Raw genomic sequence first — 27,122 nt, forward strand, 5'->3', positions numbered from 1 at the left:
TCCTGGGTCCTCCTGACTGGCACAAAGCCCTGCCTTGAGGGGGTTGTAATCTGGGGCTGGGGGGCACAGTGGTGCCCTGGAGAGACCCAGGCTGCCAAGTCAGTTCTGTACACCATTGTCCACCCCAGCCCCAGGCCACATTCCAGGAGGGGCTCCTGGCTTCCCTTGGATAAGGCTAATCCAGGCCTGAGCCTGGCTCTGAGAAGGTGGAGGGCCGCTGGAACAAAGGGAGCTGTGTGTCCCAGCTGAGGGGACAGGCACCATTCCTTGGGGTGCCATTCGGAGATGGGGGGATGAAGGTGAGAGCCTCAGTACAGCCTTAAAGACTTCAAAAGAAGAGTCCTGAAGGGGCTGGGGGGGGGGCAGATCCGAGACTCCATTCACCCTAGAGGATCCCCACCTCCAAGGCCTTACCCTGTCCCCAAATCAGACACCCTGGCTCTCACTGTGCCCACTTCCTTTATTTTTTTAATCAGTTACAAAAGTTAAGCAGGGATGTATATGGGGCAGGGACGGAAGAGGAGGCACAGGCGGGAAGATGGGAGGCGAGAGGCTGGGTCCTGGGGAGAGACTTGGGGTCCCACAAAGCAACAAGTAGCTCTGTGCCCCACCCCCCTTCTCCTGGCTCCATGTGGCAGGCCCAGCCCTTGGTGAGCTCCTGGGCTGCAGGCAGAGGGTTGAGGCCGGTCCCCTGGGTATCAGCGCCTGGCATCTGGGGTCCACGGCTGGGCTGCTGCTGTTGGCCGGAAGAGCCCTGGGCAAGCATGCTGGGCCACCTCAGGCCCCGGTGGAGGACATGGCCTCAGCGGATGAGGGGTGCTGAGCGGTCGTTGGTGACGGTGGGACGCAGCTTCACGGTGGCAAAGGGATTTGTACCCCTGTGGGGAACAGGCCGGCGTGAGGGGGGCAGAGACCCCCGTCTGTGTGCCTAGGGAGAGCGGCCAGGCAGCTGGCCAAGCGTCTGCTTCTCGCCGCCCGCCTGTTTCAAGTCACCTGCTACCCTCTGGCTTCCTGCCCACTGGGACTCACCGTGGAAAGAGCTCTGGGGGGTGCTGTTCCCAGGACATAAGTTTCTGCACGAAGGGAGGGCAGGTTCAGGGGTGAAGGGAAGATGGGGGGTCCCACCCCTCGCCCCAGGAGAGCACAGGACTGGGAGGTCGAGGCCTTGCAGGGCCAGATCCGAGGACACTGTGCAGCCCCAAGTCTAGTTTCAGAGAAAGCTCCAGGCTTTGCACAGTGCCACGGCCTGGGGCCGGCTGCCCCTGCAAGGTAGGGCTGGTAACCCCGCGGCCCCAGCCCACTCCTTCCCGGCCACTCCCACCCCCGATCCCCAGCAGAAGAGTGGCCAAGGTCTCCCTTGCTGGGCTACTCCATAGGTCGGGCCAGGCTGAGGACAGGTGGGGCTGACCTTGACGTCGGTGGCTGCCCCCATGCTGCCCACACTGCTCCGCCTGCTGCTGGGCAAGGGTGTGGGTGCGGGGCTGGGGGCCCGGCTGGGGACGCGGCTCGGGGTCCGGGAGCGGGATTGGCTATCCCAGTAGTCTGATGAGGCTGCGGGGTTGCCTGGCCTGTCCAAGAGGTCATCAAGGCTGTGGCTGCCCCGGAGGGGGTAGGACCTGAGTCAGAGAAAGCAGCCAGACCTGGTGCTCCCTCTCCCACCTGCTGGGCCTGAGGCTGGGGACAGGGAGGCACCCCGCACCCTTCATTAGGAGGTGGGAAATCGGGGCCACAGCTCTCCAGAGGCCAAAGAGGCCAGACCCATTAGATTATCTCATAGATGCCTCCTGGAGGGAGGGAGGGAGGGACCGGAACACCCTTGGGGCCCCACCCCACCCCACCAGCTAAGGTACCTGGAAGGCAGTTCATTCATTGGGCTCATGGGGGCCATGGAGTTCATGGGCGTGACTGGGTTCATGGAGTTCACTGGTATCTCCTCCAAAGGTTTCACATAGGCCTCGGGGAACCAGCCACTTCTGCAGGGCAGACAGACATCAATGGCCCCTTAAGCAGGGCGGCAGCCCGGCTGGCTCTCAAGACACTACCGACGGTGGCCTGGCCCACCCCACCAACATGGCTTTCCTGGCAGTCAAGGCCTAACAGTACCACTTAACTTCATGTCCCCCCAGGGGCCGAGGCATCCAGGAGAGGAGTTGGCAACTAAGTCAGCAAGCAGGCTGGTCCTGTCTCCGTTTCACAGTGCTCGGCACCCGTTTGGAGTTGGCCCAGGCCAGTTAGCGGCACAGTTATGGGTGTCCCCAGCCACCAGGCTTGGTACCCCCCTTAATCTTCCAGAAAGCCCACGGGGGATGGGCAGTAGATGCTGGGAGAATATTCTCCCAAGAGCATCCCTCATCCAAAAGCGACTGACATAACAATCTGTGCCCAGTGAGGAGACACTTTCCCCGACCTCCGCCCTGCTGGCGGGTGGACAGTTGTATCTAGTCGGCTTCCTGTCGGGGCTCTGTAAGCTGTCTGTGGTGTGGCGTGGGTCTGCATGGCGGCCGCTGCATGCCTACAGCTTAGGCTGTCTGTCAGTCACCTCTGCTCCTGGTTCACGGGGCACTGACCTATCGACTTCCACCTTAACTGGACGCCACATTACCTCCCTCAGGACCCACCTCTGCTCACCCACCCATAACTCACCTGGGCAGCCACCCAGGGCCTCCTCCAGGGCATCCACTGGGGCACTGGCCACCCATCAGTCCATCCCCCATCTACTCAGTCCCACTCAGGACATGAGGGGCTCACACCCCACATCCTCCTCTGTCCCCACCACCTGGCTCCCCTACCTGTCTTCTACTCCTGCATACTTCCGCCTGGACCCCCAGGCCACCCCATCCACTCCCTGCCCATCATTGACCACCCCCCAGTCTTCTGTAGGAGCGTTCCTAGCTGTTGCTCTTGGCCCTCCAGGGTTCACACGCTGGCTTCTGTCTACTCTTCCTCCTGGGAGAGTTGCAGGCTGAGTCACACCCTGCCCTCCCCTTCCCCAGAGCCCTGTACACTTCCTAGAGGCCACCAGTCTCATTTGCGTGGACACTCAGGGGTGTCTGGCTCTCCCCACTCCCCACTGGGGTGCAGACCAGCCGGTGTAAGGGGAGGGGGCGCGCTTTCCCTCCACCTCCGTCTCAGCTCCAGCACAGGAGGACGCAGGGGGGCACACAGAAGGCAGTGGGGTTTGGCCAGTCCCTCCTTTCTGAGATCCCGCTGCCCATCCCATCTGTCCCCCTTCTCCAAGGCCCCTACTCGGCTCTCTCAGCCCCCGGAGCGGCTGAGTAGAGGGAGGCGGGGCGGAGATTGGAGAAAAGGGAGTCGGAGGCCTGGAAACCTCGGTGGAGCGCAGACCCCGGGGCTCCACTCACGCGGACGAGCCTTCCAGCTTGCCGTAGAGCCAGCCATTCTGAGCTTCGGGCACCAGCACCTCAACGATGTCTCCAGCCGAGAAGCGCAGCAGCGTGTGGTTGGCACCCTCCGAGTGGGAGACCAGGGCCCGGACTCTCCTGGCACCCGCGCCGCCCAGGCGCTCGCCGAAGGAATTGGACCGTGAGCGCTGGGTGCTGCTGGCGTAGAGCGAGGCTGCGGGGATGAGTGGAAGTTCTCCCAGCAGTCTATCCTCCTTCCCTCCTGCTGCAGCCCCGGCCCCAGCCCCTTCCCGGCCCGTCCCCTGCACCTCTGTGCGCAGGGTACCCACAGGCCGACGGTGTCCGGGGCAGTGATCGGCGATCTAGCTCCAACTGGGACGCGGACCTCGCCTCGGCGGGCTCGGGGCTGTAGGAGCTGGAGCCTTGCCGGCTGCGGGGGGAGCCATACTCTCCCAGGGACCTCGGGGGCTGCGAGGGGAGAGGGCAGGGGGGTGGGGCGGGAGGGGCGGAGCCTCGCTAGCCCCGCCCCCAGCCCCAGTCCCAAGCGTCGGCGTAAGGGTTGGGGACCCGGTGGGGCCACCACGGGGGTGCAGAGGCGAGCCCCCGGCGCCAGGGCGCGAGGGGTGCAGCGTAGAGCGGGGGCGCGAGGGGCGGCGGGCTCCAGGCGCAGGGCGGCGGTGCCCAGGGCCCAGCGAAGGGCGGCGGGGGCGCGAAGGGCGGCGGGGGCGGCCAGGGCCTCACCATGTCCAGCCGGGTGGGCGTCAGGCGGCCCGAGGGGTAGGGCGGCCCCAGTGTCGGGCCCAGCAGCCCCGGGGAGTGGGCACGCGACGGGCTGCGGCTGGCCTCCGACTGCTCCTTCCACAGCAGCACGCGGTTCTGTAGCATCCCCCGGGCCTGGCCGGAGACACTGGGTCAAGTGTGGCCCGCCGACTCTGGGGTCCCACAGGTGTCACATCTTGGAGATTAGTGCTAAAGACACCACCCCTTATCTGCGATCCTGACTTTCGTGTGCAAGGGCCCGCACCCCGGCCCCTTGCAGAGGCAGTCGGGCAGCCCAGACCTACCCACCCTTCCCTGGCCCATTCCTTACCAAGGAAACCATGGGCCTGTCAGGCTCGGGGCTCCATAGGGGACCATGGTCCTTCACCATGCACGCATCTGGTGCACGCATGGGTCCTAGTCTGAGCAAGCTGTACGCTTTATCATATGAAATAAGGCGAACTGGTAAGCTTGAGCAAAGCAAAGTGTCTAGGCTGTGTGGGACCTCCTGGGCAAGCTGGCTAGCTAATGAGCCCAACAGCGGTGAGGCTCCGGGTTCTACAAGACTCTGCCTCCGTTCATAAACCGGAAGTGGATGGAGCAAAGGCGGCAGCTGCCTCTATCTCCTAGCTCTCCTAGAGGTCCCTTTACTATCTCAGTCTTACAGGAGAGGGGCAGGGAGCTCAGTGATGGTCTCCCAGCCACTGAGCAGCAGAGGCAACTCCCATGGCCACCTTTCAAGGGTTTCTCCCTGGAAGCTGGAGCAGCTGCCGACGACCTCAGAGCAGTGACCGGGAAGCAGCTGGTCCAGCAGGCCTGGGTGGACAGCATGTTTCCTTGCAGCCAGGAGTTAGCATAGGAGCTCAGAGAGATGCTTCAGGGGCAGTGAACGGTTGGCACATGGGCCCTGCCTGTCTAGTTTAGAGGGACCTTTCCCGAGTTGAGAGCCCCTGGCCAGGCCTAAAACACCAAGGCTGGCCTGGCATCGCTTACTTCCCCCAGTCCTGCCCAGTCCTGCTAACCAGCACCCAGGGAGAGGCAGGGTGGAGCTGGGGTTCCAGGGAAGACACCATGAGAGAAACTAAAGGTACAGAGGTGGGTGGAAAGGGATTCTCGGATGGTGGGAGGAGACGGCTCAGAGGGCAAAGGAACCTCACGACCCAAGGAGGAAGCCTGATGCTCAACACTCCTGCAGCGAGATGGGAGGTGGCGACGGGAGGCTCTCAGGCCAGCTGGCCTAGGGTACGCAGTACACCAGCAGCAGTGACCCCGTCTGGACAAGGTGGAAGGCAAGAACCCACAGACCACACATTCACTGTGGCATGTGTATGTATACACACAAATATATAATTAAAAAAAGAAAGAAAGAAAAAGTTGCCAGGTGGCGGCGGCTCACGCCTTGAATCCCTCAGGAGGCAGAGGCAGGCAGATCTCTGTGAGTTTGAGGCCAGCCTGGTCTACAGAGTGAGTTCCAGGATAGCCAGGGATACATAGAGAAACCCTGTCTCAAAAAACAAAACAATAACAACAAAAACCCAAACAAATAAAAGAAAGAAAAAAAAAAAGCCAAATCAGGGCTGGGGGTCGTTCAGTTGGTGGAGTATTAGCCTAGCATGCACGAAGCCCTGTGTTCCGTCCCTGAACTACATAAACCAAGCATGATGGGGAGTGTTTTAAGCGCGGCACTGGGGAGGTGGAGGCAGGAGGATCAGGAGTTTAAGTCAGGGGCGGGGACAGTCTACCATGGTGGTTGCTGCTCTCCTATAATCTCAGCACTCAGGGGGCAGAGGCAGGAGGATGGCTGCAAGTTTGAGGCTATCCTGGGCTGCATAGCAAGTTCCAAGCTAGCCTGGGCTATTACATAGTCTTGGGTCAGCACCAGGGTTTCTCCAGAACACGGGAAGTGTCTGCTGGTGGGCTGGGACCCAGCTCCAGGGCAGGCAGGCACCCAGCATGCACCAGATCCTGCGCTCCACCCCTGCATTGCCAAGAATCAACACGAGGACCCGGGAGCTGGCTCAGGGGATAAAGCGCTGAGGATGGGAGTTTCAACTCCCCAGAACCCCTAAAAACTTGGAGGTCATAGGTCCCCTCTCAAGCTGGCTAGCTAGCCTGGCCAAACCAGCTCCAGTGAGTTCTGGGTTCAGCAAGAGACCTGGTCCTAGAGACTGACAGGAAGCTACCAGAGATCAGCCTTAGTCTCTACTACATACATGCATGGGCATGAACAACACATGGAAATGAAGCAGTCTATACATTAATAAGCACCATGGAAGAAAAGATTATGCTGTATCCCAGTGAAGAAAAAGGACTCTGAAAATGGAAGAAATGCCAATCTCACTTATGAAACTCATACTTCTGAGGGGACATTCCACAGAGAGGTCGTTTTACTCTCTGATTAGCCAAGATTAAAGAAACAGCCCCCAGGCTATCATTGAGGGGCCAGACACGAGTGTCCCATGTACTGTGGGCGGAAGTACACGTCAGCGCAGTGAAGCCCGTGCCCTCGGGCTCACCCACTCCATCTGCATCTGGAGACGGTTTGTCACACACAGAGGAGCTGGGTGAGGTCGGAGGAAGGCCTGACCAGCAGAGAGATGGGAAAGACAGTCTCCAGGGTCCAGGCCCTTTTACTTTTCGTCACATCTTGCTCTATGCTTTCTGCTCCTTTATTGTAGTACAATATGGTGGGTAACATATGGCCAACAGCCTTAGGTCATGAGGAATCGAGGCGGGCTACACTGGGCAAGAGCCCCAAACCGTAAGGAATCGCTTGGCCCCAGCCTTCCCACGCTGCTTCACCCCTAAGAAACAATACGCACGGGTACAGAAAACAAAACCCGGCTCCCAGTCAAACCACACAAACGAGCTGTAACTTCCTGGTAGCTATGACCAGATATCTATAGGTGCCCCCAGCCCCTCTAAATGCCTGTGGGAGTGTGGGTTCCTCACTGTTCCGATAAAGCGGCCTCAGTCCGAGTGCTTCTCTGCTTCATTCTTATATCTGGTGCTGAAAGCCAGGAGCCTCTTAGGGTCTTCCGGGCAGAAAGTTCCCTCCCCATTCCCCCAGGGTCATTCCTTTGGAAGCACAGACATCCTCTATGCTCACTGTACAGGCATACAGCCACCGGTCCAACCTGAGACCTCTGGTCTTTGTGGCCTCTGTCCCCATGAGTAATGTAAGTCCCGTGGACAGAACCTCGGTTCTGACCTCAATGCTCTGCTCTCCTCTGAATCTTCCCATCCATCTTCATCTGCCTTTTCTCCTAGACCCACAGCTGCCAGCCATGCACCCAGATTCTTTCTTTTTTTTTTTTTTGTTGTTGTTGTATTGTTTGTTTGTTTATTTGTTTTTTTTTTTTTTAGTTTTTAGTTTTTCCAGACAGGGTTTCTTTCTGTAGTTTTGGTGCCTGTCCTGGATCTTGCTCTGTAGACCAGGCTGGCCTCGAACTCACAGAGATCCACCTGGCTCTGCCTCCCGAGTGCTGGGATTAAGGGCGTGCACCACCACTGCCCGGCCATGCACCCAAATTCTACAGGACAAGATAACTCAGAGGTGCTCTGACTAGACGCCAGGGGCTTCCTATTCCTCCAAATCACAGAAGCTCAGAGGTTCTGGGAATCCCCCACATGTAACTCTGTGATTACCCCAAGTCTCAGTGGGGATGCCCCCTCCTAATACTTGGGTCTTTTAATCCCAGCACTTGGGAGGCGGAAGCAGGTGGATCTCTGTGAGTTTAAGGCCAGCCTGGTCTACAGAGTGAGTTCCAGGACAGTCAGGGCTACACAGAGAAGCCCTGTCTCGAAATAAAAGAAAGGAAGAAAGAGAGAAAGAAAGAAAGGAAGGAAGGAAGGAAGGAAGGAAGGAAGGAAGGAAGGAAGAAAGAAAAAAAAGAAAGAAAGAAGAAAGAAAGAAATCGGAGGACAGCAAGACAGCTCTTTGTAAAGGAGACTGCGGCAAAAGCCTGACTGATGATCTGAGTTGAGTCCTGGAAGCAGGAAAAGGTTAAAAGAGAGAGAACCAACTCCACATAGTTGTCCTCTGACCCATAAATACATGCCGTGCATATGAATGAACAAATCAGGAGTTAGTGATATCCGCAAGTGAACACAGAAACAGAGCTGTGAGGTTGATTTCGACTCAGATGAAGAAAGGACAGGAAGAGAGAAGGAAGGAGCTGTGTGCAGGAAGGAGCCTGCTTCCTGCCCACAGCTGGCTCAGGAGGGCAGAGCTTGCTGCCCCCAGCCCCACTCACCCGGCCCAAGAACTGCAGGAAGGTGCTGGACAGCAGCAGGTGCTTCTCGGCCAGGAAGCGGTAGCGACGCTTCTCTTCCAGCTCGGCTGCGCGCTTGCTCTCGGACACGAAGGCCTGCATCTGGGCGTGCAGCCGGTTCACGCTCTCCTGGGGGTGGAGGGAGAAGGTTCTAGCCGGAGGCCTGAGCCCTGTCCTCAGAGGCCCCCTCTCCAGGCCTCGCCTGAATGCATGGTTTGCGCCTGCAGCCTGTGTCCCTGCATCTCTGCTATCCTGCACAGGGCGAGTGCAGAGGTGGCCCAGAGTCTGAGGCAGGGATGGCAGCCGGGAGTGCCCCGGCAGGGACTGGGTGCCTCTTTTCAGGCAGGCTGGGGGTGGACCCATTTTTGCTACCCATTCAAGAGCACAGGACCAATGGTCCCCTTTTCTCAGTGAGCCTGAGGAAGAGAGAGGTGTTGAGGGTGGCCTTGGGTGACTCTCCTCTGCTGTGCTCCCCACAGTTGGGATCATTTTGGGTGGAGGAGCTCACCAGGGGGTTAGGGTTTCCCCAGAGACCCGAGCCCAGCCCCTGGGCCTTCACACCTTCATCTCCCGTGCATTCTTGTCTCTCTTGCGTTCCATGCGCCACAGCTCAGACATGCACTTCTCCAGGTTGGCCGCACGGTGGCGATACTCAATCTCATAGTGCTGGCAGCTCTCCTGGGGGAGGACAGACAGACATGGGGGGCGGGGGGTCCCACATCAAAGAGGCCAGGGCTCAGAGTAGTGGACAAGGAACCAAGGGGCCCAGAGGGGACTGTACAATCTGGGGCAGGTGGATGCTTGGAGCTGGCCCAGCTGGCCCTCTCCTGCAAGGGGTGTGTGTGTGTGTGTGTGTGTGTGTGTGTGTGTGTGTGTGTGTGTGTGTGTGTCCTGTCTGGGAGGGGCTGGGGCAGAGGGACAGGCTCACTTTGATGAACTGCATGTCCAGCTTGGTATTCTTCTCCATGTGCTGAAGCAGGTCTCCGTGGAATGTCTGCACCTGAGTGGAGCACAAGTTGGGGGTGACCAGGGTGCCCTTGGACCTCAACAATGCTACCCACCTTATTCCTAACACACCAGGCCTTGGCCCACATAACAGATAAATGGGGATGGTAAGGTCCCGTGGCTGGAGGGAGGCTTGCGCAGTTGACCAGGGGGTTTCCGGCTTGGAATCCTTCAGTGAATGTGTTGAAGGCTCCTGGGCCTTGTGCATTCTGTCCCCTCAGCCTGTGGTTTCTGATCCATCTCCAAATGCTGCTTTCCTGCCCCTCTGCTGAGAACCCTTCCTGCCTCCCCAGGCTGAGAACCCTTCCTGCCTCCCCAGGCGGAGTCCACAGCCCTCCTTTGTTTCTAGAACACACACACATTCTTTTGCTCTTCCAGCCATGGGGAAGAATTTACTGCAGTTCCCTGTCCACAGGCCACTGGAGCTGCAGTGAGTGTGAGGAAGTGCAGCTCTGGTCCCCAAGGCATTGCAGGGCCTGCCCTGTAGAAGGGTCCAGAGCTGCAGAGGCCTGGGAAGGCGGAGGCACGTGGGGAGCCCCTCAGAAGCATCTCCTGGGAGGCAGGAGAAAGCGGCTGAACTGAAGTCCAAAAGAGCTGCCTATCAGCCCTATTCTGCTTCCAACGTGCTTTGTGACTTTGGGTTAGGTGCTGTTCCACTCTGGGCCTCGGTTTCCCCGGGGCTTGGTCTGATGCTCTCTAGGAATCTGAGGAGTTCTGATGCTGTGGGCTGGGTAGGGCTAAACCCTGTGTCAGCTTCCCTGAGGCCTCCCCATGCTGGGAGGAGTCAATGGAGGAGCCATTGGGTGTGAGCTGCCTGGGAACAAGATTACCACCTCTAACATGCTCACTTCTGCCAGCTCTGAGTGCCTTTCCTGTATCCATTCTTCACCTGTGGGAGGCTTCCTGCTGCCCTGGGCCCTTTCCACGGGGCTAAGGTACCACACACAAAAGGAATGCTGGGAACTTACCCATGTGCAGAGAGTTAGTATACTAGAACATTCTTAAAGTTCTCCCACGGTTGTTCCTAAGAACTTGTTAGTGGCTGGTCTGCCAGGAACCTTGAGGCTCCTTTTTGTACAAGTCAAACCACAGCCACTGTCACCAGCCTGTGCCTGGGGATGCTTATAAAAACCGCAAACAGAAATGGGGATCATTCTAGAACATAAGGTGAGCGTACTGGATGGGACCACTGGATAGGTGTGGCCTCACAGCGCTCTGTTTACATCTGACATCCTTGTCCACCCCGCCCTCTTCATGATGCTCTCTCACACCAAAGAGACAGTCCAGGATTTCCACGCAGACACATCCGTGTGTTCCCCAAAACCCCATCTTCTACACAATCTGCCAATATAAACCGGAGCCTGGGGAAGGCGTGGGGCTCCGCCCATCCTCAATCAAACCCAGGCCACTCTGTGACCAGAGCATCGGTAAAGACAATGAACGGTAGTTATGTAGTGATAGCCTTGAACCCCCACGGAAAGCTATAGCACATTTTAAGTGTACCAAACCAACAGACGGGACACACTCGGAATGCTTCGACTGGGAGAGCCTGCCTGTGGAGACCGTGACCTAGAGGACCCAGAACTTCAGGGCGGGCATGGGAAGTAGAGCGGCCTGTCCTGACGGCTGTGCAGCGGAATGCCCTTGGCATTTCCCCCAAGCACAGCCTGCAGAGCTCTCCAAGGCAGAGGCGAAGCTGAGGGTCTTTGCTGCCCATGTGGGCTTTCCCTGTCCTCCTGTCTCGGCTTCTGTGGGGGGCAATATGGCTCCCGCCGTCTTCTGTCCTGTGTGAACTGAGGCACACACGCCATGGACAAAGACAACAGGACAGGACAGCCACATCTCAGTCTCTCCCACTGCTGTGGCATGGCTGGGATGGCCAACGGCGCAGAAGACACAGGCTAACTCCTCAGCTGGGGGTCAAGGGTCACAAGGGAAAGTCTCCCTCAAGCTGAAGTGGTCCTAGAGCCTGAACTGAAGCAAAGGTCTCGCTGCAGAGAAACCAGAGGAATGCCTGTGATCAGCAGGTGGCTTAGGCCACGAGGACGTCGCCAACCCCAGGGAAGGCTAAGGGACCCCCTCTTGCTGTTGTTACGGGGCACACTCATGGCATAAAAGGACCCTGTGAGGTCCTGGGTACAGACACAGGAAACCGAGGCCAGCCGCACAGTGCAGATCGCGAAGCCCTGGGAGGGGCCGGCAGCCCAGAGAACCCTCTTGCCATGTAGGCCAGGACTCGCTCTGCCTCTCCTTGCAGCGCTGAGTGTCAAACCCAGGGCCCAGCTCTACCACTGAGCTGCAGCCTCGGCTGCACGAGGAGCCTCCTGAAAGCTGCCTCGATGGAACGACCCTCGCTCCTGCCCCCTCAGCCCCCGGCCCAGCCATCATGCCAATAACAGCGCTTTTCCAACTCACCGATGACAACGACCCCACACCACCACACCGCTCCGTTCCGTGCCAGCCTGGGACTCCTCACCCCACACGACTGGCACTCACTCCTCCCCAGGTGCCTTCCCTCAGCTTTGTAGCTGAGCCCGACCTTACTCTTCTTCCTCCCCCTGACCTCTCAGGGTGGCCTCCTGACCCCGGAAGGGCAAACTTTGCTCCGGCCGCACCTTGGTAAGCTCCTCAATGCTCAGGTTGATAATCGACAGGTGCACAGCCCAGGCCCCACCCCACCTGACTGACTTCCCAGACCTCTGATTCCTGGCTACAAAGCACCTCCGATGAGAGCAACCGGGTAGGTCTAGTCTGGTGGTTCTCAAACTGTGGGTCGTGACCCCTTGGCGTCGCAGATCAGATATTTACGATTCATAACAGTAGCAAAATCAGAGTTAGGAAGGAGCAATGGAAATAATTTTACGTTGGGGGTCACCATACCTTGAGGAACTGTTTTAAAGGGTCGCAGCATTAGGAAGGTGGAGAAGCACTAGTCTAGTTGGTAGCCTGGATGGCATCCCACCTTCTCCCTCCATCTCTCAGAAAATCCCTCATCTTCGCCCTCCATCTCCCTAAGTCTGATTTCTTCCCTGTACCACCACCACCACACGGCCACCTCTTCCCCAGCCACGTCACCCTTCCCAAGAGACTGCAGCCACCTCCGGCTGGTCTCCCGACTTCTGCCCTTCTTCCCTGCACTGAAGCCTCTTACTATGGGAACCACACTCATCCCATGAGAACGTAAGCCAAGCAATGAACGCCCGAGTTGTTCTGTTTTGCTTGTTTCTCTTGAGGTAGGGCCTCACTACACAGCCCTGGCTGGCCTGGCACTTGCTATGTGGACTGGAGTAGAATTTAATTCACAGAGATCCTCCTGCCTCTGTCTCTCAAGTACTGGGAATAAGGTGGGACATACATCTACAGCATCTTTTTTTTTTTTTTTTTTTTAAGATTTATTTGTCTTGTATATAGTGTTCCGTCAGCATGTACACCTGCAGGCCAGAAGAGGGCACCAGATCTCATTACAGATGGTTGTGAGCCACCATGTGGTTGCTGGGAACTGAACTCAGGACCTCTGGAAGAGCAGTCAGTGACTCCAACCTCTGAGCCATCTCTCCAGGCCACAACTGAGGTTTTATTGAGACAGAGTCTTGCTATGTAGCCCAGGCTTTCCTTGAACTCAAAATCCTCCTTCCTCGGAATGTTGTGATTACAGGTATGTGCCGCTTCACCCAGCTAAGCAATGAACAATCAGAAAAAGAAGTTGGTAATGCCACTTACAAACGCCATTTACATGACCTCAGAAACATCAAATACACCTCAGTGGGTAAAGCTCTGGTTGTAGAAGTGTGAGGATCTGAGTTCGAATCCCTAGAACCCACATAAAGCAACACTCAGCGGCCCAGGAACCCCAGTGAGCCTTTGGCAAGATGAGACGAAGGTAGAGACAGGAGATCCCTGGAAACTCGAAGGTGAGCTAGCCTGGGGCAGCCCCCAGCAAACAACAAAGACGCTGTATCTCAAACAGGTGGAAGGCAAAGACTGAGACCCGAGGTTGTCCTCGGCCTCTACAACTGTGCCGTGGAGTGGGCATGCCCAGGACTCACACACAAACGAACGCACACCATACAGCGTACACAACATACACACACATAGACTTTAAAACATCTGACAACCAGGAACTAGCCTGTCCTAGGCTGAAAACAACAGAACACTACTTAGAAAAATAAACGGGGGCTCTAGCATGCGAGTGATCTGAAGACACACGGTTAAGGTACGGCCCCCGGCCCCCCCGCCCCCTGCCCGGAGCAATTTCTGTCAAATTCCAGCAGGCTTTCCTGAAGAAACTGACAGGCTGAGTCCATGATTTATAAATACATGGAAAGAGAAAAACAAAAACAAAAACAAAAAGCCAGGAGGTGGTGGCGCACGCCTTTAATACCAGCACTCAGGACGCAGAGCCAGGCGGATCTCTGTGAGTTCAAGGCCAGCCTGGTCTACAGAGCGAGTTCTAGGATAGCCAGGGCTACACACAGAAACCCTGTCTCAAAAACTCAAAATAATAATAATAACAACAACAATAATAATAAAATAACAGATAGATGATTGATAGATAGATAGACAGATAGATAGATGATAGATAGATAGACAGACAGACAGACAGACAGATAGATAGATAGATAGATAGACAGATAGATAGGTAGAAAGATGGAAAGGGGTCTCAGCAGGCAAATGATCTCAACAATGAGAAGAGACATTCTTAGCCCGCCTGGTCTGAGAACTCACCCTCAACTACGTGGGGGATGGCATGGGACGAGTCTATGGACAGAAAGTCAGCAGGGAACAGAACAAGAGCCCAGACATGCTCCCCGCTCCGGGTGCCACTAGTCAGTTTCCAGCCAAGACTCCGTGTCTGTCAATGATTGAGGGAAACTTTCTCCAGTGGTGTTGGGATATCTGATTAGCTATGGTGTGTGTGTGTGTGTGTGTGTGTGTGTGTGTGTGTGTGTGTGTGTGTGTGTGTGTGTGTGTGTGAACGCTGACTCTACATACAAGGGCGGACTTTTTGTTTGTTTGTTTTTGTTTTTCAAGACAGGGTTTCTCTGTGTAGCTTTGCGCCTTTCCTGGAACTCACTCTGTAGCCCAGGCTGGCCTCAAACTCACAGAGATCCGCCTGGCTCTGCCTCCCTAGTGCTGGGATTAAAGGCGTGTGCCATCACTGCCTGGCTCCAAGGGCAGACTTGTGAAGGATCAGAAACAGATGTAAGGCCTGGAAGACAGTTTCCAGAAGAAAACAGAGCAACACCTTTGCCATGGGGCAGCAAACGTTTCTTAGACTAGATGTAAGCACAAACAGTTACAAAAATTGAGAATCCCTGCTCATCAAAGACTGGTCAGGCTGGAGAGGTGGCGTGAGGGTAAAAGTGCTGGCTGATCTTGCTGAAGACCTGAGTTCAGTTCCCAGCACCCACATAGCGGTTCATAATAATCTAGAACTCCAGTTTTAGGGGATGAGACACCTTCTTTTGACCTCCACGGACATTGCATACAAGTACACATATAGGCAAACACTCATACACATAAAAAATGAATAATTTTTTAAAAGACTACACTATATGTATATAATTTCTTGTTAGAGGATTTCTCTGTGTAGCCCTGACTGGTCTGAAACTCACTCTGTAGACCAGGCTGGCCTTGAACTCAGAGATCCTCCTGCCTCTGCCTCCAGAGTGCTGGGATTACAGGAATGTTCTACCATACCTGACCTAGTGGACAGAGGGACTGGAGAGATGACTCAGTGGTTAAAAGTACTGGTTGCTCTTCCAGAAGACCTAGGTTCAATCCCCAGCACCCACATGGTGGTTCACAACCATCTCTAACTCTGGATATCTGACACCTTCCTCTGGTTTCCATGCTGACAAAACACTCATACAGATAAAATAAAATAAAATGAATAGATACTCAGTTATGGCACCAATAAACCATAACATCAACCAGCCTGGCACGCTAGCTAGCCCTAAGGGTTCAGTAGTGGCGTGCATACATTGGTGGTAACCAACGGCTCTTTAAGATCTGCTCAACAAGAGGAAAATGGTGCCTGGGACTGGAAACCTAACCAGCGCTCAGTGCTAGTGACGTCATGGATCTTGGAGGAGCACCTGCAACCCCTTTACTAAACCAGCAGAATCCCTAATTACACTCTAAACATTTGTCCTTGGACCCACAGATAAGTGTGGCCCTCGCCCCTCATCAAGGAGACTTCCCTTTGCAACGGAGACCAATACAGAAAACCATACAGAAAACCACAACCGACGCAGAGTTGTGGAGCCCAGCCCCAACGGATTCATCTCGCAAACAAGCCCGCACCCAAGACTCAAGTGTTCACCGAACACCGTGGGAGAGGGCTCTGGGAGATTGCGAGAGCCAGGGGAACGGGGAGTTTGCGGTGAGATTGTGTCTCCGAGTAACGTCAGGAGCTACGCCCATGCTCTCCCCAACATGATGCCCCAAACGTTAGCTGAACAAAGAGGACACCAACAGACATGTCAGTGTGGGCAGGGGGAGCCCACGAGGCCTCCCCACCACACAAAGAACCACTGGCCACTGCCAAGAGTGGGAGAAACAGTCCTTCCTGGGGAAGAGCGCCAGCTGTTTACCCAGCACCGAAGGGTCAGCCCTGAAAACGTACATACGGGGAACATTATACAGACCTAGTCAGTCATAACTAGAAATATATACGTACATACATACATATGTGCATAATTAGTGAAAATTATTTATGTAAATAATTAATGAGGCCACGAACTTTAAAGAAAGCAAGGAGGAGTATTTGGAAGGATTTGGAGGGAGGGAAGGGAGGAGGGGATGATGTAATCTCAAAAATAAAAGAAATAAGGAAAAAGGAAACAGAAAGAAAACAGACAGACGGTTAGACAGCTGGGCACGGGGTGTGTGTCCGGAATCTGCACACATAAGGCTAAAACAGGGAGACTGATGTGAAGTCAAGGTCAGCCTGGGCTACACAGTGAGACATTGTCTCAAAAGTCCATAGAAAGAAAAAGAAAAGACAAACAGACAAGCTGAGACTGGGGAAAAGTTGTCACTGAGTACGTACATCTGACAAAGGGCTCATGTTTTGATTATACAAAGAACTCCTATAGACTGGGCATGGTGGCATTTTCCTGTCATCTTAGCACTTGGGAGAAAGAGGCAGGCAGAGGTCTGTGAGTTTGAGTCCAGCCAGGGCTACATAGTGAGACCCTGTCTCAAAGAAATGTCATCAATAAGTACAGCCCAGTAAAAAGGACAAACACTAAACGAATGTTCTCGGGAGACCACACACAGCCGTCCAGTGAGCCCGTCGAAGTCACATCCATCCAGGGTGTACGAGACAGCTACAGTGAGGAGCATTCCATGACCAAAAGAGGGCAAAACAAAATACCGTTGACCACGCGAGGGTGCCGCCAACGAGCTGAGAAGCAGCAGTGTTTGCCGGTCATGGTGGGAACTCAGAGGTCACAAGCTCCAGAAATGTCTTTGGAGTCCCTCCCAAGACCAAACAGATGTCAGTTCTCTGACCCGAAGGTTCCACTCCCAGCTGTTCAACAGAACTGAACTCACAGACCCACAAAGGACTTCCACACGTTCTCAGAGCTAACAGCTGTCGGCCGGAAAGAACCACCTGGCGACATGGGGCTGGAGAGGCAAGCTGTGGGCACACACAGCCAAGTCACTAGGCACTAAGACAGATGGAGCATCCGCACACACAACACGCGAAATGATAAGAGGTATAAAGTAGACACATAATAACAGCAATAATAACATAGAACTGGGTGGCCTGGGCTATGATTGTAACCTACCGAGCTCCCCTTATTAAACCAACATGCTCCCTGCCGGTGGTGGGGCACGCCTTTAATCCCAGCACTCAGGAGGCAGAGGCAGGAAGATAGTGAGTTCAAGGCCAGCCTGGTCTACAGAGTGAGTTCCAGGACAGCCAAGGTTACACAGAGAAACCCTGTCTCGAAAAACCAAAAAAACCCCAAAACAATAACAACAACAAAAACAAAGAACAAACAACCAAAAAAAAAAAAAAAAAAAAAAAAAACCAACAGAAAGTGCCAAAAACCCAGGAGGAAAAGACTAATTTTTTAAGATAGGTTATAAAGGTCTAGTGTACAGATAACAGGAGCCCCTGAAGAAACAGTGAAAAAATAAAGCAAAATAACTCCAAAAATGTAACTCAAGGCAACTGCTTGAAGTTAAAAAATAAACTTGAAGGTCTGGGGAGACAGAACACTGCCTGTTCTCCCAGAGGACCCAGGTTCAAATTCCCAGCACCCACATGGCAGCTCACAACTGTAACTCCAGTTCCAGGGGATCAACACCCTCACACAGACATAGAAACAGGCAAAACACCAATGCATATAAAAAATAAGAACAAATAAATCATTAAAAAATAAACCTGAAATGACATATTTAATAAGCACGGGTTTGAAGAGATGCTCAGCACTTGCTCTCTAAACATGAGGACTGAGTTCAAATCCCTGTGTGTCTGTAACCCCAGCATGGCAGATGGACAGAGGCAGGTTCCATGAGCAAACTGTCCGGCCAGCCTGGCCAAAACCTTGAGCTTCTGGCTCAGTGAGAGTCTCTAGGTGCTAAGACAGCAACAGATGCGGACAGTGACATCGTGTTCTGGCCTATTGTCCAGGAGCATGCATTATGCATAGAGCCCAAAACAAGAGACGTCAGAGATGATGAGGATGAGCAGGATGAAGAAGAGGCCTACAGAGGTGGCTCAGCAGATAAGAGCACTTACTGGTCCAGTAGAGGACCTGAGTTTGGTTCCTAGCATCCACACGGAAGCAAGCTCCTGTCTCTAGCTCCAGGTCCAGAGGATGCCCTCTTCTGGCCTCCATGGGAACTGCACAAACATGGTGTGCAGACATGCATGCAGGCAAAACACCCAGATGCATACAATAAAATAAAAATAATTTTTGAAGAATTACATCTCAAGCCTGGGTAGGTGGCTCCGTGGTAACATGCCTGCTGCTTAAATATGAGGGCCTGAGCTTGGATACCCAGCACCCACATAAAACATTGGGCAAGATGGTATGCTCCTATAACCCTGGTACTGAGGGATGGAGGCAGATGGATCCCTGGTACTCACTCACTAGCCTCCCAGTCTAGCTGACTTGGTACACTCCAGGTTCAGTGAGAGACTGTGCTTCAGAAACTAAGGTGAAGAGAGATAGAAGTTACTGATGTTGACCTTTGGTCCACTCACATATGAGCACATACATGCACATGTACACACACAGAGAGAGAGAGAGAGAGAGAGAGAGAGAGAGAGAGAGAGAGAGAGAGAGAGAGAGAGAGAAGTACATCACATAATTAATTGAAAATAACCCAGACTGGTCAATCTCAAAATGTATTGTCGAAAAAAATATTAGTTTTTAGAAAATGAAAAAGGGAGAAAATCATACATCTAGGCAAAAAAAGAACAAGTGAAAAACTGGATAGTCAGACTTTTCTATAGCAGAGCTCAGAGTTCTGGTCCAAAAGAAGAACACTCAAGCTATTCCAAGAACAAGAAGAGAGGGGAGAGGGAGGAAACGGAGGGAGTAGGGGGTGGAGCAAGAAAGGATGGGGGGAGGGGGCAAAATGGTCTTTTTACTATAACAAGAATAAACGCCACCCAGCAGCAAGAACTCAGAGAACATTGTCCCAGGATCCCCTTCCTGTGGGAGCTGTTGAAGGATGGCCAACATGACTCGAGTCACACTGCCTGGTGGGCGCTGCCTGGCCACAGCAGGAAGATGAACTGGGAGAAAGCTGAGGCAGGTGTGGCACGCTCTGCTGATGGTGCAACTGCTCTCAGGATGACAGAGACTGCACACAGCAGGGACACGGCCCATTTCAGCTGCTCCCAGGATGCTGGAGACTGCACACAGCCCATTTCAGCTGCTCTCAGGATGCTGGAGACTGCACACAGCCCATTTCAGCTGCTCTCCAGAATGGCAGTCAGCATCGCTGTTCCAAGGCTGCCGTGTGGGATGTGGGATGCAGCAAGGGGTAGGAGGTGCTGCAGGACATTCTAATGTTCATTCTCCACATGCTCAAGAAGAGGGACCCTTGATGGGGGAGGAAGGAGACAGGAGTGTGATGGAGAAGCTGGTGGAGCACTGTGCCTGAACTGGAAGGTGCAGGCATTTTATCCTGAGGTCGACGTGTGTCTGTGTATAGCTATGTGTATCTACATGCATGCAGATATGAATGTGTGACTCTCCATGTGCTTATGTATAGCACAGGCCACTGAGAGAGACCAGAACCAATGATGAGTTTTAGAGCATTCAATGCTCCCAGTGCCCAGATTATGGTCTCACACTACCACTTGCCACGAAACATAAAAAAATCAGAGCCAAAACACCATCGGGGCTGTGTGGAGAAACAGCTAAGTCCACATCTAAAGCAGCAGCAAAGGAAGGGTAAGGCCAGAGTCCAGGAGCCCACAGACTTCTAGGATCCTGTCTAAAGGGCACAGAAGCTGGAAACCCAGGCTTCCCTGGCTAAAGATCTTCAACAGAGAAAACCACTGCTCAGGAGCAAACTATGCCCCAGAGGTTGAAACCACCACCGCCAACAGCAGCAGGAGACAGAGCAATAACGGTGTAGGAGAAAAACATCAAGTCAGGAACGGGGTGGTTAATGCTTGCTGCTCTTGTCAGGGTCTGGCGAGTTTGGTTCCCAGCACTCACATGGGGAGGCTCACCACCCCCTCTAACTCCAGTCCCAAGGGATCTGACACTGTTTTCTGACCTCCAGAGGCACCTGCATACCTGTGGCATACACACATAAATAAAAGCAAAAATAAATCTTTCTTAAAAATCAAATTAAAACTGGAGAGATGGTTCAACCTTTAAGAACACATACTGCTCTTGCAGAGTACTAGAGTTCGGTTCCCAGCATCCACACTGAGCGGCTCTCAAGTGCCTCTAACTCCAACATCAGGGACTCTGATGTCCTCCTCTGGCCTTCACGGGCAACTTCATGCACATGAATATACCCCACTCAGACATACACTCATGTACTTTAGCAATTGGGTCATCTTCAGAGGGAGATGGGGGAGGGACTCATTGTCTTGAGACCTGAGGGGAGGGGAGGGCAGCGAGGTGTTCTTCTGCCTTCTGCAATGTGAGGCACATGGTGGGTAGCCATAGAGAGAGGAAGCATATCTCTATAGACATTGTGGTGGTGTGAATAGGAATGGCCCCACAGACTCATGTGTTTGAATGCTTGGCCCATAGGGAGTGGCACTATTAGGAGGTGTGGCCTTGTTGGAGGAAGTGTGTCACTGTGGAGGTGGGCTTTGAGGTCTTATATATTCAAGCCACACCCAGTGGGGGACACACGGTTCACTTCCTGTTGCCTGTGGATCAAGACGTGGAACTCTCAGCTCCTTCTCCAGCACCATGTCTGCCTGCACACCACCATGAAGATAATGGACTAAACCCCTGAAACTGTGAGCCAGCACCAATGAAATGTTTGCCTTTGTAAGAGTTGCTGTGGTCACGGTGTCTCTTCATAGTAATAGTGGCCCCAACTAAGACAGACATATTCAGGTAGCCATGCTCCCCCAGAGAACTGGCAGTGCTGGGGAACCCCATTCATTCATAAATGACTCTACACAGCAGGGTGCCTCCCAACAGAAGGACCCACATCAAGCCTAGGGTGAAAGACCCAAAGCCAAAAGATCCACCAGACTGAGCCAGGAGCACATCAGAGACCCCCCAGGAGTTAGGGGGCCAGACCGACGGGCCCAGGCGTTCATTAGCCAAAGGAAATAAAGGATACAAATGGAGAGGAGTCAGCAGGTTTAAAAAAGGCCTGAAGAAATCTCACTGAAGGCTGGGTGAGGTGGCGAATGCCTTTAATCCTGGCACCCAGGAGGCAGAGGCAGAAAGATCTTTGCGAGTTCAAGGATAGATAGCCAGGACTATGCAGAGAGACCCTGTCTTTACAAAGAACAACCTCACATTCTAGGTCTTGGGATCGAATTTGGGGGACAAACTAGGAAGAAGTGCCAGCTTAGACACCCACTACTGTGAGGGTAAGGGGGGTGGAGGCTGTGAATTTGATGGTACACAAGAGGGGCCCCCCAGGGCTGGAGTTTAGGGACAGACCGCGTTCTAGACCTGGGAGCTAATGCTGACGCTGGGCTGGGCCATCTTATCACGAGACATTCAGTACTAACATGTCTGGTGTGCTATGCTGTACTTAGTTTTACTTTTGATTATTTTAAAACGTTTTTTAAAGAAATTTAAGCCAGAGCCTGTCTCTTTCTCACCCAAGAGCCGCTGACGGTGCCCCTTCCCGAGAGGAACGGCCACCATGGCCCTACTACTGGCTGACCTACTGGCTCCTGTTGCCTGCTGGAGCCTGGGTCCACAGCTCTCCCAGGCTCTCCTCAACCCCCCCTCCTCAGCATGGCCTCCTTTGCAGCCCCTCAGACACCCCCTGCCCTGTACCCTTTTTCTCTACCGCAAAGTGCGGATTTACTGCGGGACACACAGGGTCCCTGGCCAAGCCGTTTGGTCTCGCCCCTCTGTGGGAGGGCGAGATTTCTGTCTGTGTCCCAGCCACCTCAACAGTGCCCAGGATCCGTAGGGACCGGAGCGCCAAAGAGTCAGCTTGTGGTGCTGCTCTACTTGGTGTGGTTCTGGCTGGGGGCCCTGCCCAGTTATCACAGCCAAGGTGTTGGTCCCTGGAGAGGCAGCTCTCCTTACAGAGTGGGCCTGGGTGACACTTGTCCCTGCCCAGCCCGGGTGAAGCACAGAGACACCCAGAGCCAAGGTCCATAACCGACGACAAGTCCAAGCATGTGCTGGGGGCTGAAGGCTGTGCTACCAAGTGTCCATGAAGTCCTGGTGCCACAGTGCTATTCGGCCATGCATAGTACCGTAGGTATTTCCCACCAGGAAAACTGATCTCTGTGTCAAACAGAGCCCCAAAGAACACCCTACCATGCAGTCCCCCACAAGACGGAAAGTAGGGACTGCCAGTCTAGATCCCCTCCTGAGTGTTCCGAGGCCTCGTCACCATCAGGGCACACCCACCTCTCCACTCTGCCTGGCTTCCAGACTCAGGTCTGCTTCTGCCTGCTGCTGTGCCCTCTGGGAAGCTCTCTCCGTCTCTCCTCCACCTAGCAAGCTCCACTCCCTTCCCAAGGCCCCCTCCCTCTCCCTCCACACCGGGGGAAGCCCTGCCTAGAGCCCACAGGACCTGGAGCCACAGAGCAAAGCAGATCCCTGCCTTTGCGGGTCCTGAAGCGGAGAGGAGCAGACATAGGCAAATTAAGATCTCATTAGCCCACAGCCCGGCTCAGGAACCCAGGGCTCTCTCACCCTGCCAGAAAAAATGGTTTCTTAAGACAGGGTCTGGCCTGGCGGTGATGGTGCACGCCTTTAATCTCAGTACTCGGGAGGCAGAGCCAGGCGGATCTCCACGAGTTCAAGGCCAACCTGGGCTACCAAGTGAGTTCCAGAAAGGCGCAAAACTATACAGGGAAACCCTGTCTCAAAAAACAAACAAAAAAAGGACAGGGTCTCACACTATGCAGCTGGGCATGACCTTGAATTTCTGATCCTTCTGCCTCTACTTCACAGGTGCTGGGATTCTAGGTCTACCCCACCATGCCCATTTCATGTAGTGCTGGGATTGAACCCGGGGTTTCATGTGCGCTAGGCAAGCGCTCTACCACCTGAGCTACGTCCCCAGGCCTAGGAAACAGCTTCACCTGGATTCACTCTACCTCCTCCTCTTCCAGAGAACCCTATCAGGAAATGTGATTATCTCCATTTTTTTTTTTTAAGGTAGGTAAATTGAGGTCCAGAGTCCAGGGGCACCAAAGCCAGGCTCTGAGCCTGAACCAGCTTCCTGCCTTCACTTTCATGTGCTAGGGAGCAAACAGAGGCATCTGCTGGCACCAGGAAGGGAGGGTGGATGGCACCTGCTGGGGGAAGGGACACCCGTGCCAGGCCGCAGGAGGAAGGGCTGACAGTCCCAGGCCACGAGACCAGCAGGACAGCAGCCATGACCACACGTGCAGAGGGCCGGCTGCTCAGGGTAGCAGGGCCGGGACTCCGGAGTGGACAGGGCTGCTGGGTGTGCCGGGCCTGAGGCCTTTGCTGAGGTGCCTGTATTTGCTCTTGATGGTGAGGGAGGCGTGGTGGCTCCTATACTTGGGACGTCATAGTCAGAACCCCACGGCTGCAGCTAGGGAGGTCGAGGGAGGAGCTGGGGTGGGGAGAGACTATGCCCTGGGCCTGGTGCAGTTGACCTTTCTCCTCCCAGCTCCTCTGCTCATTCTAGAGTTGTGGGCAAGGACACCTAGACCCCGAGACTCAGCTCCTTGATACAACAGGACAGAAAAGGTGGCGGCAGCTGGGCTTGCTGAGGCTTGACCAGGCCAACTTGTCTCCATGTTGTCAAGGGCCTAAGAGGTCGTCCCTAGATCTCTCTCTCTCTCTCCCTCCCTGGTGTATGCATGCGCAGGTTTGTATGTGTCTATATGTGGGGGGCATGTGCACATGTGTGTGTGCATGCATGCGAAGCTACAGAGTGACAGCCGGTGTCTTCCTTCATGGCTTGCCACCCTGCAGGGTCTCTCACTAACTTACAGCCCGCTGACTCACAAGACGATCTGGCCAGCAAGCCCCAGAATTTTCCGGTCTTATCTCCCCGGTGCTGAGATTACAGGCGTGTGCCACCATGCTTGGACTTCTCCATCGGTACTGGGGGTCTGACCTGAGGCCCTCGGGCTTGCACAGCCAGCTCTTTTCCACCAGAGCCTATCTCCTCGGCCTCTGGGCCCTCATTCTCGAAGCGCAGCCCATCTGCTTGAGTGATTCTGGCCTCGGGGCCTGATACTCACCACCACCTCCAGGTCTGAGTTCAAGTGCCGCTGAGTGTCCGACATCTGAACCAAGATCTCACCTGGAGGCAAGAAGGGCTGTTTTAGTGTGGAGAGCCTGCTCCATCTGCCTTCCTCCTGCCAGAAGCCAGTCAGGACATATGGCTGGACTGGGAACCCAAGTCCAAGGATTTCACACATGGCTCTGACTCAGGACTTGGTAACTCTGGTCTATAGGGACGGATAGGGAAGGACTGGGGTACAAGCAGGAGAGATGGGGCTCCGAGCACTGGCCACAGGCCTGTGGTGAGGTGGGGGGCTTCTAGGAAGGCACATGGGCAGAAGGAGGCCCCAGAGTGCGGGCCACATTGGCCTAGACCCGAGGAGACAATAAGAACACAGGTGAACCATGTGTGGTGGCGCACGCCTTTAATCCCAGCACTTGGGAGGCAGGGGCAGGCGGATCTTTAAGTCCAAGGCCAGCCTGGTCTACAGAGAGAGTTCCAGAATAGCCATGACTACACAGAGAAATCTTATCTCAAAAAACAAAAACAAACTATCACAGGTAAAGGACCCTGGGCTGGAACAGAAGGCAGAGGCTGGGGGTGGGGGTGGGGGTGGGGGTGGGGGTGGGGTCAAGAGGACAGAGACTCACCCAGGATCTGCGATGTGGAGCTCTGCAGGGCCTGCTCCCCAATCTTCTGGATGGCGCTGAAATACACCTCAGCCGCCTCGGAGAGAGCTGCGGGAGAGGCGAGAGTTCAGGCCCAGCGCTCAATCTGTGCTCCCCTGATGGTGCGGAGGGGACGCTGGGCTGTGGCGGGATGGGGAGAGGTGCCCTCGGGTGATGTGTGAAGCTTGAGACTGCCAGAGAACTGAGAGGCGCCTGCCCTGTCTGCTGCTGAGGAAGACCTTCCTGTGGATCCCATGGGAGGGAAGGAGGGCGGCAGGCACCTGTGTGCTCTGGGAGGAGCGGGTGGGTGTACTGGAAAGCTAAGGGCAGAGCACCTAGAAGGAGGGGGCTGTGTGCAAAGGGTCTCGGAGTGTGTGGAACGCGGGTGGGTTGTAGCACTGAGGGCTGAGGGTGAGCCCGGCAGCCATGAAGGAGTGCTAAGCGGTGGGATGCAGCCTCAGTGACGGCAGGGGCTGAGTCCCAGGGTGGACACTCACCGTGGAAGGCTCGGAGGTAGTTGTTACCCAGGTACACGAGATTCTCCAGGGCAGGGTTAAACTGTTCCATGATGCTCTGGACCCGAGGGCAAGGGATGCAGGCCGTAGTGGTGGAAAGAAGGAGAGATGAACATAAGTACCTAGCCCTAGGAAGCCCACCTTGGCCTCTGAGGCCACCAGAACCCTGGCTCCCTCCTACAGATGCCTCTGTCCTGTGCCAGGAGTCCCTTGCAGACAGCTTCTGTCACACGCCTGCCCCAGGGAGGCTTGCTCCAGCCTGACACGACCAACCTCAGAGTTCTCTTGGTCTCACTGGCTGAAGGAAGCCTGTCTATCGGCTGCCACCCCACTGGGCACAGCTCAGCCCGTCCTGTGCCCCGGCCTCACCAGAATAGATTCTGGGGCTGCTGACATCACCTTGCACACTGCCTTTTTCAAAAAAGACCCCTGGGGTCGACGACGGGGTCGGGTCCCCACCCGGGCCGTTGCCAGCTGGGAAACACCCTGGGCAGTGGAGGCAAGCCTGCCGCTTTGAACTGGGCTTAGACTCCAATCCCAGCGGTGCGTCTCGCTGACCTCGAACGAGCTCGTTAACCTCTGTGGGCTCGGTTTCTCATCTCTCCAGCAGGCTGGCTGTTTCCTACCTCACAGGGGAGGGTGTGCGAGGTGTGCATGGGAAGGGTCCTGGAGACAGATCCCAAGGATCCACACTCCCACACCTATAGCTTAGCCCAGCCTAGGCTCTCTCCCTCTGCCCTGGAGCCAGCCTGGCCTCTCCATGCTGGCCACGGCCCATGGGCTCACCTTGTAAATGGCCATGGTAGACCTGTAGAACTGGTCCATTTCGGGAGCCATGGAAGGTGGCGCTGGCACCGAGGAGGCGGGTGGCCCTAGCAGGGCTGGAGTCAGTCTCTCCCGGTGCCCAGTGCTGTGCCTCCCGGGCAGTGGGCAGTAAGGAAGCTGGAGAGTGGGACCTGCAGATGGAGTCCTAGCTGGAAGAAGGTGGCTGCTTAATTATTCACCAGCCGGGGGGGATGTCAATGCGATCTGGGGCGTAACCAGACCCTGTGGGGAAGGCATCCTGTGACGCAGGCAGGCTCCTGTGACCTGCCCTTCAATTATTTACCCTCTGGGCGTGGACTGGTGGGCATGCGTGGATGAGCCACTTTCCCAGGTCACCTCCGGGAGCCCCCAGGCCTTCATCTGTCCTTATATAGCCCTGCCCACCCTACAGGTCTGGACCACACACCCTTCTGCCACAGCAAGCTGAGGCACCCTGGAGGTGAACCCATGTGGAGGACTTGTCTGTTCTGACAGGCTTCTGCTCTGCTTGGGACCCGACTCCTTGAGGGGGACCCTGGCCCCGGTGCCGGGGACGGACCACAGCCTCATATATCCTGGGCAAGTACTTCACCACTGAGTTCCCCGCCCCCAGCCCTAATCCCCCACCTCCTAATGCCAGAGGAGGGATGACATGAACCCCAGTCCCACAGACCTGCGGCAGAAGTGTGGCCCTCTTCTGTCACCACCCAGCCCTTTGTCCAGGCCTTCTGCCCTCGCCAAGTCTCAAATGAGGCTCCCACAGGCTCCCCTGGGCAGGTGGGCCTGGCACTAACTCTGCCTACTCTATTGGCCTGTTATCAGGGCCAGAGGAGAGGTTGTACCGCTCATGTCTGAGGGAGCAGGGTTGGGGACAGGCCA

At 55.0% G+C, this 27,122-nt stretch overlaps 1 protein-coding gene across 5 annotated transcripts; it reads right to left on the minus strand.

The window, feature by feature from the left end:
- Positions 1 to 440: 440 nt before the first annotated feature.
- Baiap2l2 (BAR/IMD domain containing adaptor protein 2 like 2) lies at positions 441 to 27,058 on the minus strand. Of its 5 annotated transcripts, none has more exons than XM_037197661.1 (14): positions 26,226 to 27,058; positions 25,422 to 25,497; positions 24,907 to 24,993; positions 24,273 to 24,334; positions 9,324 to 9,395; positions 8,957 to 9,073; positions 8,378 to 8,524; positions 4,104 to 4,256; positions 3,692 to 3,830; positions 3,363 to 3,576; positions 1,851 to 1,973; positions 1,409 to 1,568; positions 1,030 to 1,073; positions 441 to 878 (listed from the first exon to the last, which is right to left on the minus strand). In XM_037197661.1, the coding sequence occupies exons 1-14, from the start codon at positions 26,274 to 26,276 to the stop codon at positions 803 to 805; spliced, it is 1,521 nt and encodes a 506-aa protein (XP_037053556.1). In that variant the 5' UTR covers positions 26,277 to 27,058; the 3' UTR covers positions 441 to 802. The 5 variants fall into 5 exon arrangements, with proteins under 5 accessions (XP_037053556.1, XP_037053555.1, XP_028726965.1 ...); XM_037197660.1 differs by having other exon boundaries at positions 1,409 to 1,595; XM_028871132.2 differs by having other exon boundaries at positions 1,409 to 1,616.
- Between the last annotated feature and the right edge of the window lie 64 nt (positions 27,059 to 27,122).

This window comes from Peromyscus leucopus, chromosome 20 (assembly GCF_004664715.2).
Source record: "Peromyscus leucopus breed LL Stock chromosome 20, UCI_PerLeu_2.1, whole genome shotgun sequence".
Lineage (NCBI taxonomy): Eukaryota > Metazoa > Chordata > Mammalia > Rodentia > Cricetidae > Peromyscus > Peromyscus leucopus.